This window comes from Dasypus novemcinctus, chromosome 16 (genome assembly GCF_030445035.2).
Source record: "Dasypus novemcinctus isolate mDasNov1 chromosome 16, mDasNov1.1.hap2, whole genome shotgun sequence".
In the NCBI taxonomy this organism is placed as follows: domain Eukaryota; kingdom Metazoa; phylum Chordata; class Mammalia; order Cingulata; family Dasypodidae; genus Dasypus; species Dasypus novemcinctus.
The window spans coordinates 36,777,921-36,794,590 of NC_080688.1; the positions used below are offsets into that span (position 1 = coordinate 36,777,921).

At 43.7% G+C, this 16,670-nt stretch overlaps 1 protein-coding gene across 7 annotated transcripts in view; it reads left to right on the plus strand.

The window, feature by feature from the left end:
* GREB1L (GREB1 like retinoic acid receptor coactivator) overlaps nucleotides 1-16,670 on the plus strand; it is a 293,082-nt gene that overhangs the window by 133,642 nt on the left and 142,770 nt on the right. For all 7 annotated transcript variants that reach the window (XR_011645953.1, XM_071208498.1, XM_058277523.2 and 4 more), the window contains exons 3-4: nucleotides 15,480-15,639; nucleotides 15,851-16,048. Coding sequence is in view for 6 of the 7 variants with exons in the window: in XM_071208498.1 (XP_071064599.1) it covers nucleotides 15,483-15,639; nucleotides 15,851-16,048 (355 nt within the window). In the remaining variant the exon portion in view is untranslated. The remainder of the gene's footprint in view (nucleotides 1-15,479; nucleotides 15,640-15,850; nucleotides 16,049-16,670) is intronic.

Below are 16,670 nucleotides of genomic sequence, written 5' to 3' on the forward strand. Positions count from 1 at the left end.
ATCCGTGTGTTGTAAAAGCCCTCTTTACAATAGTCCATGTCCTGCAGATAGCGCTTATATGATTGTGGATACCTTTGAAAAGTATTGCCCACTTGGCAGACAGGTAATGAAAGGGACTGTAAGAAGAATTTGGCAATATTTTGATGTTCCAATTTATAGACTACATATACCTACACATAAAGGGAGAGCATACATTATATATAGTAAAGGGGAAAAATAAGAAGTATTCAATAGGCTTAGTTAAGCATTTTCTTACTAATTTATAAGTTGGCAATATTTATATACTACTTGGGTATGTGATTTTTCAATCCTTTTAAATAATTACTCATTTTAAAGCAGCCTATATTTAAATAGAAGGCTTAGTATGCAGTGTGCCCTATTGCTATTTTCTCAAGGTTAAAATGCCTTTCAACAGCTCATCTAGAAACTTGAGTGTAGTGACTGAAAATTGCCTAGACAAAACCCACAGCTGTTAAGTAGCATTGAAACTGTGGCAAAACTGACAAATACAATTAGCAACGTTAATAAGATAAGAAGATGGAAGATAGGAACAGAATGGAAAGGTGAGGTTAGCAGGAGTAACAAATCCATATAAGAACAGAATATCCACAGTTGCTTTGAATATCCAGCACTTTTTTCTTTAAGCTAAGTCTCCCTCTTTTCACCACTCTCTGAATTACCTGCAGAATGTAGATTCTGCAAGTTACATTTTTTCAGTCCCATATCCCTAATTCATATCGGATGTGGGAAGAAGATAGCTGTTTGGTAGTAGGATCTAAGAAAAGCAATCAAATTTTGTTGATTCTAAGACACAATTCAATTTGAGGTCCTTTTTAAAGTCAACTTTAAGGGTACTTATATTTTAATTACTGTGAGTGTGAATCTTTTTGCATCCTTATAATGCCTACTAGCCATCCAAATGCATCACAATGGAGACTAAAGCCCTTTTTCTGAGTTTAGTGACCCAGTATTACAAAACACACACCTACCACATACCAAAAAAAAAAAAAAAAACCAAACAAAAAGAAAAGACCTGTAGAAGTCTTTAATGTATTATTGCATATACTAATGTACATAGTCTGCTTTCCAAAAAACTTCTTAGGAAAAGTATATGAGGATAGGGAAATAAGAGAAATTAAGTGAATGTTATACAAAAACTGTTTTTCAGTCATCTTTACCCTTCCATTATATTTTTCAAAGCATCAGATGAAATTTAGAGAAATGATTGTAGTATCTTTTGAAATTCTACTATGCATTTAGGAAATTAGTTTTTGCCTCTGGTGCTTTATGGAGATTTTAATGATTGTTATGATAAATCCCAGAAGTTTGTTCTTTGAAACTATAGAGACTATGAATGCTAAATGTGGCAGCCCTGATGAATGTGGTGAGCCACGCTTTGGAAGCATTTCTCGTTATTTAATGTTTTCTGTTCTGGATTATTGACTCTTCTCCCAGTTGAAAAATTGGTCTCTGGTGACATGGCAGAGGTCACACGTTGCCTATTATCGTTTTGCATCTTTGATCTTACACAGGGATTGCCTCTGGTAATTATACTAGTTCCAGAGTCCTGACGGAGATGTGTTTATTTTACAGAAGAATTTCTGGTATTTCAAGGAAGAGAGTAAAGATTTCCAGTAGTAGCACGTAATGCTTTGTTACAAAGGAAAAATAGCATTGTACTTTGTCTTTCAATTATGACAGCTTTTAATAATTATTATGAAATCAGTTGTGTACTTCAGTAATAATTTTTATAAAAATTTAAGACATTGTAACTCTATGAATATATTGGTAAAAGTGGTTAATTTTAGAATTAAGTTACTAGGGGTTTTTATTTCAGTACCTAAAATATTTTTGGTCTCAGAAACTGTCACAAGAGAAAATTGTCCAAATGTGAATGTGCAAAGTGTGGCTCACTATTAAAAGAAGTTGAAAATTTTGTCTTTTAATCTGTTTTGCATATTCTAAAAACTTTCAGCAAGGAGGATGAATAAAAATGAAATAAAACACTTTTGTTTTGAATACATGGTTAGCTTTGTGCTGTTTTGGAATGTGCTTAGGAATAGATAATATCTCTTCAAACCCTTTTAATGTATAATTGGATAAAACACACATAAACCTCACTGTATTCATTCATACTTAATTCAAGTTTTAAACAAAATTTTTGCTCACAAGAACTCAGTCTAATGAGAGAGTCAGACAAACTCTAGACCCAAATAGTTACACTTAAAAGTGACAAATGTCAATTGTCAATTCAAAAGAATAAATGAAATGCTAAAAGAGCGACTATACATTTACTTTTTTTAAATTAAATTGTCTTTTTTAAAAAAGATACATAGATCACAGAAAACGTCACATTAAAAAATATAAGAGGTTCCCACATACTCCACACCCCACTTTGTACATTTACTTTAAATTTTGGATTGTTGTCATTTTCTTATACAACATTAAAAAATTTTAGAACTATAGAGTACAGCAATAATCTCTTTTATACACTCATTTTACAGATGAAGAAACTGAACTTGGGAGAGACTGACTTGCTCAGGGTTACTTCATAGCCAGACCTCTTGGAGCTCAAGAAATCTTTTATCTCCTCGTAATTATATATATTCCAGAGTCGCACAGTCCAATATGATAGCTACTAGCTGCGTGTGGCTATTTAAATTGAAATTAATTAAAATGAAATAAAATTTAAAATTCAGTTCCTCAGTAACACTAACCACATTTCAAGTGCTCAGTGTGGCAGATACAGGACATTTCCATCATCACAGAAAGTTCTACTGGACAGTGCTGCTCTTGGTGTGAAAGGTCAACCCATGATTTGTATATATGATTATAAAAGTTCTTACTAAATGCATCATATACTGTACCAAACAGCAACCTTTGGAACTTTTGGCTTAATGGTCATTTGTTCCTAAAACAATGCCTCAGAATCTACTGTAGTGCCCAACACATAGAAGGGAAAGAATGCATCTTCTTTTTCTTATTATCTTCAGGTAGCACCAGGTTAAAAACAAAAACCATCATTACTACTAACATTTTCTGGGCACTTACTCTGTGCCAGCCACTATTCTAAGAATTTTATATGTATGTAATATCATGTACCCTTCCCCAAAACTATGAGATTGATAGTTTCACTCCTATTTTGCAGGTGAGATATTAACCAACGCAATATCATACAGAGGTTATTGAGTGTAGAGATTATTAATGTGCTTAATTAACCACAATAATATTAGGAGTTTTTTAAAAGTTGCTTGGCTAGGCGGATGATTGTTAAAGGTTAAACAGTGGGTGGCAAGATCTGTAAAAGGTATTTGAAAGCCGAGAAATTATGTGAAGTTGCCATTTTAGTACTTTGCCTGACTTAGTCAATAAATTGTGCCTTTTAAAAAAGTTTATCTCAAACCAAAAACAACTCTACACACACACCACAAACAGGATGTGCCACCTTCATCCCAACCTTTCTTCTATTACAAACAGCATGTTTTAGTGGAAAAAGCATAGATTTTTTTAGTCTAGATTTGAACACTTATTCCACCATTTCTAAACTGAGTAACCTTGGCTTGTTGCATGAAAATGTCAATTGCCTTGTAGATTAGTCCCTCATTCTGAAAGTCTGCTTGTTTCTTTGTAGCGTCATTTAACTTGTTCTATCTTATAAATGGAAGTTAGCTTTAGAGATTGACTAGGTTCATTACATCCTTTGGCAGTAGTACTTCCTAGATTGTGTGTTTCAGATCATCTCCCTTTTAGAAGGAACGTAACAGCTGGTTGCCCTCCTGGTGATGCTAAACTTGATCATTGGGTTCAGAAGGTGGCAGCCTGATGATTCCATTATAAAGACCCCAGCAACCTTTTTGTCAGTTTCACTTTCTAATCATCCTTGCTTGAATGAATTTTTCATTAGTGCCAGTAAAATGGTAATTTTATAAGAATTCTTCATTAAAAAAAAAAAAAGATTGTTTATCAATACCAGGACTGTTTGGTTATTTTGACATATAGGAAGGCAGAATAAATGCTTCCCTCTTTGTGTTTCCTTCCAGTGGTGTCCAATGGAGTTGGTTTCTTTTGTTAATTTCCAAGGGGAGCTATCTCTCTCTTTTTGAGTAGCAAAATAAAACCATGAGTTTTGTAAGTTAAATATGCTTCAGTCATTTGCATTTATTATTATTTTTATGTTAATTGTTCCAATCTTTAGCCAGTGGGAGCCCTTCATGTTGACACCTATGTCTTTTTTTAAAAAATTATTTACCTCCCCTTTCTCCAGATGGTTCTCTGTCTGTTTGCTCATTGTTTTGCTCACCTTCTCCAGGAGGCACCAGGAACTGAACTTGGGACCTCCCATGCAGGAGGCATGCATCCAACTGGTTGAACCATATCTGCTTCCCCCTCTTTTTTTTTTTTTTATATTTATTTATTTATTGCCCCTCCCTCATTATTTTTGTGCTTCATCTGTCCATTGTGTACTCATCTTTTTTAGGAGGCACCGGAACCAAACCTGGGGCCTACCATGTGGGAGGAAGGCACCTAATCACTGGAGCCATCTCTGCTCTCTACTGTCTTGTATCTCTCATTGTATTTTTCCTCCATGTGTCTCTTGTTGCGTTACCTTGTTGCGTCAGCTCACTGCACCTACCCATCTCACCAGCTCACTGTCTGAGGCACCAGGAACCTAACCACAGACTTCCCATGTGGTAGGCAGGAACTCAATCACTTGAGCCACATCCACTTCCCCTAACTTGCTGTTAATACCAGGCAACCCCCAAGCAGTGTTTTAGAGACAGTTCTTTCTCTTTTAGTCCATACTTAATTTTTTTAAATCAGTGTTTTTCTTTTTCTCCCTTGCTACTGTGATGACCCTTTTAAATCCTTTTTTATTAATATTTATTTGTCCTGGATAGTTGATATTGAAAGTCAAGCCCAATACCTTGAAAATATTTATAAATTGTCAAAAGAGGACCATGTTGAAAAATTTGGTTAGATTATTAATAGTACAAATCTGTAGTCTTTAAGTAGAAAAATAGAAGGCAGTAGTAGCAACTCCAGCTCTTAAGGGAAGATTCCCAGTATAAGCACTGAAATGAATTTTGCTGAAGCACCAGCGGGGATGGGGGCTATTTACTTTGCAAATTCACTTGTTCTTATCATCTTTGAATAGTTAATCTATTTTTTTTATATCCCCCCTCCCTTGAGGCTTTTTGCTTGCTGTCTGCTCCCTGTGTCCATTCACTGTATGTTCTTTTGTGTCTGTATTTATTTATTTAATTTCCCCTCCCCCCTTGCAGTTTGCTTGCTGTCTGCTCTCTGTGTCCATTCTCTACAGGCTCTCACTTCTTTTGTTGTTGTTGTTGCATCACCTTGCTGAGTCAGCTCTCTGTGGCATCTGCAGGCTGGGTGGTGCTCCGCAGTGTGTGGGCAAGCCTGCCTTCACAAGGAGGCCCCGGAACACAAACCCATGGCCTCCTCATATGGTAGCCAGGAGCTCATCTGATTGAGCCACAGACCCTTTCCAATTAATCTATTTTTTAAACAACTTCAAAAATAGTCATAGAATTGAGATTAGCTCTGTTGCTATATGATATTTTCCTTTTCCTGTATTATATTGTGCTAAATTACTGTTATTACTTTAAAATTAGAAAATAACAATAAGAGAAAGAATTAATAATCCATAAATAACACCACCATTTGCTGATAATCATTAACGGTTTATTGTATAAACTTCCTTTTTTTCTGCTTTTGTTGACATTACTTCACAAGAAAATTTGCATTTAGAAGACTTCTAGTAAATCACAGTATTTTCTTATGACTTCTGCTTATCTTAATGAAGTATTCTGCCAGGGAATACTTTAAAATATTTTTCAGGTAATAGATTGGGAAGTATCTCAAATCTAGTACTTTTTAAAAAATTGTTGTAAGAGAAAAGATACATTTTTAAATTCATACTTTTTTTTAAACTAAGTACCAGGGATTGAACTCAGGACCTCATACATGGGAAGCAGGCACTCAGCCACTGAGGTACATCTGCTCTCCAGTGAGAGCTGATTTTTTTTCATTTGTTTTGTGTGTTTTTAGGAGGTGCCAGGTATTGAACCTGGGATCTTGTACATGGAGAGCAAGTGGTCAACCACTTGAGCTACATCCACTCCCAAAATTCATGCCTTTTTATTTTATCATTTGAGCTCTAGAAAGTCCTTACTAAAAAATAAAACCTTGTTTAGAAAGGGGGAAAATTAGAGGAAAAGAAGAGTTACATAAACATTCCCAATATTTTAGGGAGTTGATAAGAGCGTTTTTAATTTCTAGATTTGCTATGTAATGGATTAAAGTAACATCATTGATTCTTCTAATGTTGGAACCAATGGGGAGAAAAGGGTACAGGCAAGAGAATTTCAAAATTTGCCAGCAGTGCTGCCAATTGATTTGATGCTTTGGAGTCTAAGGCAAGGCCTGTATTTCCTCTCCATATATGGTGTATGCATTTGTTTTTTCTCTGTTAAGTAATTTTGCTTTTGTTTATCTTTCCCATTCCCTTGGAGTGAGATTTCGGATTTCTTTTTTAGGGGGGAGGTGAGGGGAGGTGTATTTCACATTTATTTTTTAAATTATTGCTTGGTTTTTGTGTCTGTTAGCCCATATGGTAAATTAAAATTTCCTTTTTAGTCTTGTCTTGCAGCTGGGATATAGAGAGAGACGAATGTAAATCAAATGGGGGGAAAAAAACAACTGATTTTTTTTTTTTTTTTTTGGTTGACAGTTTAGTAGTGCTCTACAGAGTATCTGTTTACCCTTTTAGGTCATTATTGTGTTTTCACAGCTGAATGACATAGGTGATAAGGGCAGCTTAAGAAAGCAGTTTCTGTAGCCTAACTGATTAGGCCCTACTCTTGTTTTTGCCATTTCCTCAGAGTGTGACCTTGGCCAATTTCTTAACTTCTCTGGGCCTCAGTTATCTCATCTAGAAGTGTGCACATAGCTCTCTGTGTTACTACTATTGTAATCCCCCAAAGAAGAATGCATCCTTTCACAATTCTTGATGATGACTGCCACTACGACTACCAATGTGGCTGCTACTGCGGCCACCATCACCACCACCACCACCACCACCACCACCACCACCGCCACCCCAACTACCACCATCACCACCACCACCACCACCACCACCACCACCCCAACTACCACCATCACCGCCACCACCACCACCACCACACCAACTACCTCCATCACTGCCACCACCACCACCACCACCACTGCCACCCCAACTACCATCATCACCACCACCACCACCGCCGCCGCCACCACCCCAACTACCTCCATCACCACCACCACCACCACCACCCCAACTACCACCATCACTGCCACCACCACCACCACCACCACCCCAACTACCTCCATCACTGCCACCACCACCGCCACCCCAACTACCTCCATCACTGCCACCACCACCACCACCACCACCACCACCACCACCACCCCAACTACCTCCATCACTGCCACCACCACCACCACCACCCCAACTACCTCCATCACTGCCACCACCACCACCACCACCGCCACCCCAACTACCTCCATCACTGCCACCACCACCACCACCACCACCACCACCACCACCCCAACTACCTCCATCACTGCCACCACCACCACCACCACCCCCACCCCAACTACCTCCATCACCACCACCACCACCACCACCACCACCCCAACTACCACCATCACTGCCACCACCACCACCACCACCACCGCCACCCCAACTACCTCCATCACTGCCACCACCACCACCACCACCGCCACCCCAACTACCTCCATCACTGCCACCACCACCACCACCACCGCCACCCCAACTACCACCATCACTGCCACCACCACCACCACCACCACCCCAACTACCTCCATCACTGCCACCACCACCACCACCACCACCGCCACCCCAACTACCTCCATCACTGCCACCACCACCACCACCACCGCCACCCCAACTACCTCCATCACTGCCACCACCACCACCACCACCACCACCACCACCACCCCAACTACCTCCATCACTGCCACCACCACCACCACCACCCCCACCCCAACTACCTCCATCACCACCACCACCACCACCACCACCACCCCAACTACCACCATCACTGCCACCACCACCACCACCACCACCGCCACCCCAACTACCTCCATCACTGCCACCACCACCACCACCACCGCCACCCCAACTACCTCCATCACTGCCACCACCACCACCACCACCGCCACCCCAACTACCACCATCACTGCCACCACCACCACCACCACCACCACCCCAACTACCTCCATCACTGCCACCACCACCACCACCACCACCACCCCAACTACCTCCATCACTGCCACCACCACCCCAACTACCTCCATCACTGCCACCACCACCACCACCACCCCAACTACCTCCATCACTGCCACCACCACCACCACCACCACCACCACCGCCACCCCAACTACCTCCATCACCACCACCACCACCACCACCACCACCCCAACTACCACCATCACTGCCACCACCACCACCACCACCACCGCCACCCCAACTACCTCCATCACTGCCACCACCACCACCACCACCCCAACTACCTCCATCACTGCCACCACCACCACCACCACCCCAACTACCTCCATCACTGCCACCACCACCACCACCACCGCCACCCCAACTACCTCCATCACTGCCACCACCACCACCACCACCGCCACCCCAACTACCACCATCACTGCCACCACCACCACCGCCACCCCAACTACCTCCATCACCACCACCACCACCACCACCGCCACCCCAACTACCTCCATCACTGCCACCACCACCACCACCACCACCACCACCACCACCCCAACTACCTCCATCACTGCCACCACCACCACCACCACCACCACCACCCCAACTACCTCCATCACTGCCACCACCACCACCGCCACCCCAACTACCTCCATCACCACCACCACCACCACCACCACCGCCACCCCAACTACCTCCATCACTGCCACCACCACCACCACCACCGCCACCCCAACTACCTCCATCACCACCACCACCACCACCACCACCACCCCAACTACCACCATGACTGCCACCACCACCACCACCACCACCACCACCGCCACCCCAACTACCTCCATCACTGCCACCACCACCACCACCACCCCAACTACCTCCATCACTGCCACCACCACCACCACCACCGCCACCCCAACTACCTCCATCACTGCCACCACCACCACCACCACCGCCACCCCAACTACCTCCATCACTGCCACCACCACCACCACCACCACCCCAACTACCTCCATCACCGCCACCACCACCACCACCACCACCGCCACCCCAACTACCTCCATCACTGCCACCACCACCACCACCACCACCACCACCACCACCCCAACTACCTCCATCACTGCCACCACCACCACCACCACCCCAACTACCTCCATCACCGCCACCACCACCACCACCACCACCGCCATCCCAACTACCTCCATCACCACCACCACCACCACCACCACCCCAACTACCTCCATCACCGCCACCACCACCACCACCACCACCCCAACTACCTCCATCACCACCACCACCACCACCACCACCACCGCCACCCCAACTACCTCCATCACCACCACCACCACCACCACCCCAACTACCTCCATCACCGCCACCACCACCACCACCACCACCGCCACCCCAACTACCTCCATCACCACCACCACCACCACCACCACCCCAACTACCTCCATCACTGCCACCACCACCCCAACTACCTCCATCACCACCACCACCACCACCACCACCACCCCAACTACCTCCATCACTGCCACCACCACCACCACCACCGCCACCCCAACTACCTCCATCACCACCACCACCACCACCACCACCACCCCAACTACCACCATCACTGCCACCACCACCACCACCACCACCGCCACCCCAACTACCTCCATCACTGCCACCACCATCACCACCACCGCCACCCCAACTACCTCCATCACCACCACCACCACCACCACCCCAACTACCTCCATCACCGCCACCACCACCACCACCACCACCCCAACTACCTCCATCACCACCACCACCACCACCACCACCACCGCCACCCCAACTACCTCCATCACCACCACCACCACCACCACCCCAACTACCTCCATCACCGCCACCACCACCACCACCACCACCGCCACCCCAACTACCTCCATCACCACCACCACCACCACCACCACCCCAACTACCTCCATCACTGCCACCACCACCCCAACTACCTCCATCACCACCACCACCACCACCACCACCACCCCAACTACCTCCATCACTGCCACCACCACCACCACCACCGCCACCCCAACTACCTCCATCACCACCACCACCACCACCACCACCACCCCAACTACCACCATCACTGCCACCACCACCACCACCACCACCGCCACCCCAACTACCTCCATCACTGCCACCACCATCACCACCACCGCCACCCCAACTACCTCCATCACCACCACCACCACCACCACCCCAACTACCTCCATCACTGCCACCACCACCACCACCACCACCGCCACCCCAACTACCTCCATCACTGCCACCACCACCACCACCGCCACCCCAACTACCTCCATCACCACCACCACCACCACCACCGCCACCCCAACTACCTCCATCACTGCCACCACCACCACCACCACTGCCACCCCAACTACCTCCATCACTGCCACCACCACCACCACCACCCCAACTACCTCCATCACTGCCACCACCACCACCACCACCGCCACCCCAACTACCTCCATCACTGCCACCGCCGCCGCCGCTGCCACCACCACTGCCACCATTACCACTCCCCCAACTACCACCACCGCCGCCCCAACTGCCACCACCACTGCGCCCCAACTGCCGCCACCACCACCATCCAACTGCCACCACCACCCCAACTACCACCACCACCGCCGCCGCCACCACCACCACTGCCACCATTACCACCCCCCAACTACCACCACCACCGCCGCCCCAACTGCCACCACCACTACCACCACCACCACCACCCCAACTGCTACCAACACCACCACCACGCCCCAACTGCCGCCACCACCACCGCCCAACTACCACCATTACTGCCACTACCACCCCAACTACCACCAACACCACCACCACCACCACGCCCGAACTGCCGCCAACACCACTGCCCCAACTACCACCACCACTGCCGCCCCAACTGCCACCACCACCACCACCACCTCTGCGCCCCAACTGCCACCACCACTGCCACCACCACTGCTGCCCCAACTACCACCACCACCACCACCACCGCTACCTCAACCACCACTACCACCACCAGCACCACTACCAGTAATAATAATGATAGCAGCGCTACTATTACAAAGCCTACCATTGTGCTCTGTGCTTCATGTAACTTAAAATTAACTTTTTAAAAATAAGAATATGTGTTCTGAAATATGATCTGATGCTTTAAGTGTGAAAATTCTTTGGGGAATAAGTTAAAGGAAGCTTTTATCCCCGAGGGTATTTCTCTCCCTGTCTCCTGAGTACTTAATAATTCCTCTAGTAATAATACAGTAATTATTAACCATAAAGCCTTTGGCAAAGAGGGGATAAAATATTACAGATCAAAGATTAGTCTTTCTCAAAGTGTGTTACTTCTCCTTTTCAATGTTAGAGAAAGAGAATTGATAAGAGGGTGTGGAAGCATTAGCAGGTACTTCCAACCTACCATTTTCTTTACTTTTCCAGTCCCCATTCTTAAAGCTATCATTGAGAGAAGCTGCCTGTTTACCCCCCTCTACTGTTTTTCTTTCTGTTGAAAAGGGGAAAAGGCTAGCACAACAAGGCACCAGATCACAGTGTCATGGTGGTTTGTACTTAATCCTCCCTGCATTCTGAGCAATTGGTTAGTGGTGCAAAAAGGGCCCATAATTGTGTGTATCATCCCTTTCTTAGAGGCTTCCTCAATATCACGAAAGTGTCAGAAACTCCGAGGTCTGTAGAGCTTTCTCAGCACATTTAATATAAAGTGTCCTTTTGTAATTTCACAATAATAAAGGCAAATAGAAAAAAGCAATCTAATGCAGTCTCATAAACTTAATGTCAGCTAGTGACATAAAATATGTCTGTATATCATGGAAACCACGAATCTACTTTCTTGTTGCATTTGATTTACTAATACGTAAAAATTATTTCCTTGTTTTCTGGCCTGAAGTTAGATTTATTTATACTGACTTTCAGTCAGATGTTATCCCATATCAGGCACTGGGGACTCGTTGAGATTCAGAGAAAAGGAAGGCTGGTAGTTGAGTGGATAATATCAACAATTTCAGTGGCCCTGAAAATCGTGGCATATGATATTCAGAGTACATTGCATCAGAAAGGCTTCCTTTGAATTCTGTTCTTTGTGGAGTACTGATTTGGCTACCAAAGGCAGATAGTCCTAGAAGAGTATGGGATCAGTTCTATAATATTTGACATTATCACTATCAAAATGTGCCCAGTGTTTTTATTGGGAATATAATCAGCCAGACTGAGTCTGGACAGAGAATGTTCCATTGGTGTTTCACCTTGCCTTCAATGGAGTTTTGCTGTTGCTCTTGTAGCGATATCTTCTATGTGGTGAAACTCAACCCCCCATTTTTATGTTAATTTAATATTTTTATTCTGTGCAATATTTATTTGTCCAGTCCATGTGTCTGTCATTTTGCTCCTTAAGCTATGAGGGGGAGAGATTGAGATTCTGTGATGTTCCACGTATAATTGGGCATGTTATTAAACTAAAAAGATCTCTCTCAGAGAATGTAGGTTTTCAAGGCTTTGGGTGGTGAAAGGAAGATAACTTGTTGAGCTGGTAATAGATTAAGAAGAAGCAAGATTTCTAGGCATTTGGTGCCCTGGAGAAAGGCTAAAGGTCCACCTTTGAAGTTATTCCATTGTTCTCCATGGATAAGCAATCCTGTGGTTGACTCAGTGCTAGTTCCTGGCAGTTTCTCACTTCAGCAAAGAAGAAAGGGGAAATGGCTGTTGGGTTTTGACTTTAGACCAATAAACTTCATGACACAGTATTTTTCTCCTCCAACACCCCCACCTGGTTTTGATCACATATACCTCTACTGAAAAATAAACTGCCTTTGAGCTTTAGAAAATTTTAAAATGTGTATAGTTATATTGGTGGGGAGTCTTAGGGGCTTGGCCAAAAACATGGTGTTTCAGAAAAATTTCATTTGACAGACTTTATTGATTTTCTTCCATTTACAACTTTTCATTGGATATTGTATGTATACTTTGGGGTATGTACTTTTTTTGTAAGAAAAGGACCCTAGTAACTTAAATGCATGGCATTTAGCTTCGTATTACCTATTATGAGAGAGATTGCCAAAACAAGATTCTGGACTTTTCTCCAAATCATGGGAATCTAATAAAGTGTCAAGAAACCCAGCCACTGTGATAGAAATCACTGTGTACTACTCACTGCTATCAGAAATCATGTAAGAAAATGTGGATAAAGGCTTCTCAGGGGCACCTGTGGCATTCTCATTTGTAAGTCCAGGAAACTTGCAAGTGGGGTTGTGTTGTGCTGTGCTGAGTATCCCCTTCTCTGCCCATAAGTCACAGCTCCCTTCCCTGCTGAGTACAGATGCACAATCAGGTTCCTTCTCAAACAGCCCTCTGGGGACCCTCCAGGGCAGCTCCCAGAGTTGCCTATTCCTTTTCTTTGATGGGAGAAATGCGTCTAAGATACTACTCAAGTTGAGTCCATACTCCACGAATACAGGATTTGTTATCACATGGCTAGATATCAAGTCCTGGTGACACCCCTTACCTGCTGGGTGATGGTAGACAAGTCACTTGGCTTTGCCAAGCCTCAGTTTTTCATCTGTGGAGTGAGTAGAGGTCATATCCACTTCATAATACTGAGTATTAAATAAGATAATTTAGTGCTTAGTATACTGCGTACCTCAGCAGTTACCATAATTTGGGTCTCAGGACCCCTTTACACTCTTAAAAATTACTGAGGAGCCAAAAGCACTTTTGTTTATGTGGAGGATAGTTATTAGAAAGTAAAAAATGAGAAATTAAAATATATTCGTTAAAAAGTCATAATAAACCCATTAGTGTATTTTATGAAAAATGTATTTTCAAAAAAAATTTAGTGAGAAGAACCTTCTGCATTTAGTCTTTGCATTATCACATAACAAGTGGCCTCTGGAAAACTCTACTGTAAAGATATGAGAGAATGAGAGTGAGAAAGGCAAGTGATGTCTTAGAACTATTATGAACATAGTTTTGATCTCAAGGATCATTTGAAAGGGTCACAGGGACTTCAGACCATACTTTGAGAGCTGTTGGTCTAGACAATAGTTAGCACCCAATAAATTGTAGTGATTATTGATATACAAGGACACTTTTGTAACTAAGAAGTGCTATACAAACGGCGATGACAAGAAAAACCATGGCTCAAGGTTTCTTTTTTTTTTTTTTAAAGATTTATTTATTTTTCCCATTCCCCTCCTCCTGCCCTGCTGTTTTTGCTGTCCGTGTTGTCTTTTCATCTCATTTTCTTTCCTCTAGGACTGAATCCTAGAGACTCCTGATGTGGAGAGAGGTTCCCTGTCAATTGCACCACCTCAGTTCTGGTTTCTGCTGTGCTTCACCTTGACTCTCCCCTTACCTCTTTTGTTGCGTCATCATCTTGCTGCATGACTCACTCGTGCTTACCACATGGGTGTATTCGCTCCAGTACTGGCTCACCACGCAGGCACTGGCTTGCTGCGCAGGCATGCTTTCTCTTCTTTTTTTCCACCAGGAGGCCCCAGAGATTGAACCCACGTGTTCCCATATGGTAGGCAGGAGCTCTATCACTTGACCCACATTTGCTTCCCTCAAAGTTTCCACCAAATGTTTTCCTTAAGATCCCACATAAGATTGTGCTTCAGATGAGGTGAAAGGAAGAGTGTTTTTTTAAACTCAATACAAGTAATACCTGTATGTATTCTTTTAGTTTGAAAAGCTCAAATCTTCTTTTCAAAGCTTCTGTCCTGTTCTAGAGGAGATTCTTCCCCCCCCCCCAGAGTAAAAAGATCTTAGTAGAGACATAAATAGATACTTACCTTGAAACCCTCAAGAGAATTGATGTGAGGTTAGGGGAGCCCCTGAGTCTTAAGGGGAAGGTGTGGCCTCATTGTCAACCAGGTTGGCCTATGCAATTAACAATTTAATCTTGATTTACCAGTTAGAGTGCCTTGACGTTAAAGAATTTATTAGTTTGATTCAGAGACACGATATCCTTTAAAGGGGCTTTGTGAATGGATTTGTATAAGAACATTTAGTTCTATCTTAACAAGACACATGCATGTGTATAGTTTATGTTGGCTATCCATGTACTTTGCAGAGACATACAACCCTCTAATTATACGCATCTTCTCCTTCATTCTTCCTCTTTTTTCTTTGGGGCGGGGGCTTGCAGACCATGGGGAATTCATATGCTGGGCAACTGAAATCTGCTCGATTTGAGGAAGCTCTCCACAACTCCATAGAAGCCTCGCTCCGATGTAGTAGTGTGGTTCCACGGCCAATTTTTTCCCAGCTGTACTTGGATCCTGACCAGCATGCATTCTCATCTGCAGGTAAATGTCTCAGTGACAGAACTTTCTGGTCTTCTTTTAAAGGAAGTGGGAATTCTAAATCTGGGGACTTCTGGAATAACTTTGTTAAATGTTTGAAAACGCTCGTCTCCCTTTCCTCAGCTCTGTCCTTTGGAGCGATGAATTTTTCTTCTGATGGTCTTTCCATGCAAATCTTTCTTATTCAATTAACAATTGTTTTTTGCTTACCCAGATGTAAAACCCAAGGTGGAGGATTTGGATAAAGATTTGGTACACCGCTACACTCAAAATGGAAGTCTGGATTTTTCTAACAGTCTAACAGTTAATGAAATGGAAGATGAGGAAGATGATGAAGAAATGTCTGATTCAAATAGCCCACCAATTCCCTATTCACAAAAACCTGCCCCAGAAGGGTCTTGCACTACAGATGGTGGGTTTCAGTTTTGTTTTATTTTTTCAACCTCTCTAATATTGTCTGGCTAGTTTCCAAGCATTACAAGTAGTGTTCAAGGCTAGAAACCAGTAATTATGGAAAGGAATGAGGAGTGATTATGCTCTCACTCACATTCCCTTCCATGACTTCACAGCATGTGTCTGTAAGAAAGGCAAGTGTTATCACCCCATCTTACAGCTGAAGAGACGGCAGTTCACAGCAGTTGCATGACTTCTCTGGTATGTGGCAAAGGCAAGCCTAGACTCAGGTCAAGGCTTTTCCATTGCTCCGTTTATCGCCTGTAAGAATGCTAATATTTTAGGAAACTTTTTAGAGTTGCCCCCTCTTACTTCTTTCTACATCATGCCAAAAATAATAATAGAGATATCAGATTGCTTTATATTTACCTTTTACGTTTGTTTTGAACACTCATCCAATATATGTTTAGAGGATAAAAATGAAAATATTTTGGTAATTTCATTTTATTAGTGTCAACCTCTTCTTCAAAGTCAACTTTGGCTTTAATAAGAAACTTTTAATAAGAAAACCCAGGGTAAAGCATTTCAGTATTTTATGGATTTGGTGGTATCACAGTTTGAATTACATCCCTTTCCCTCCA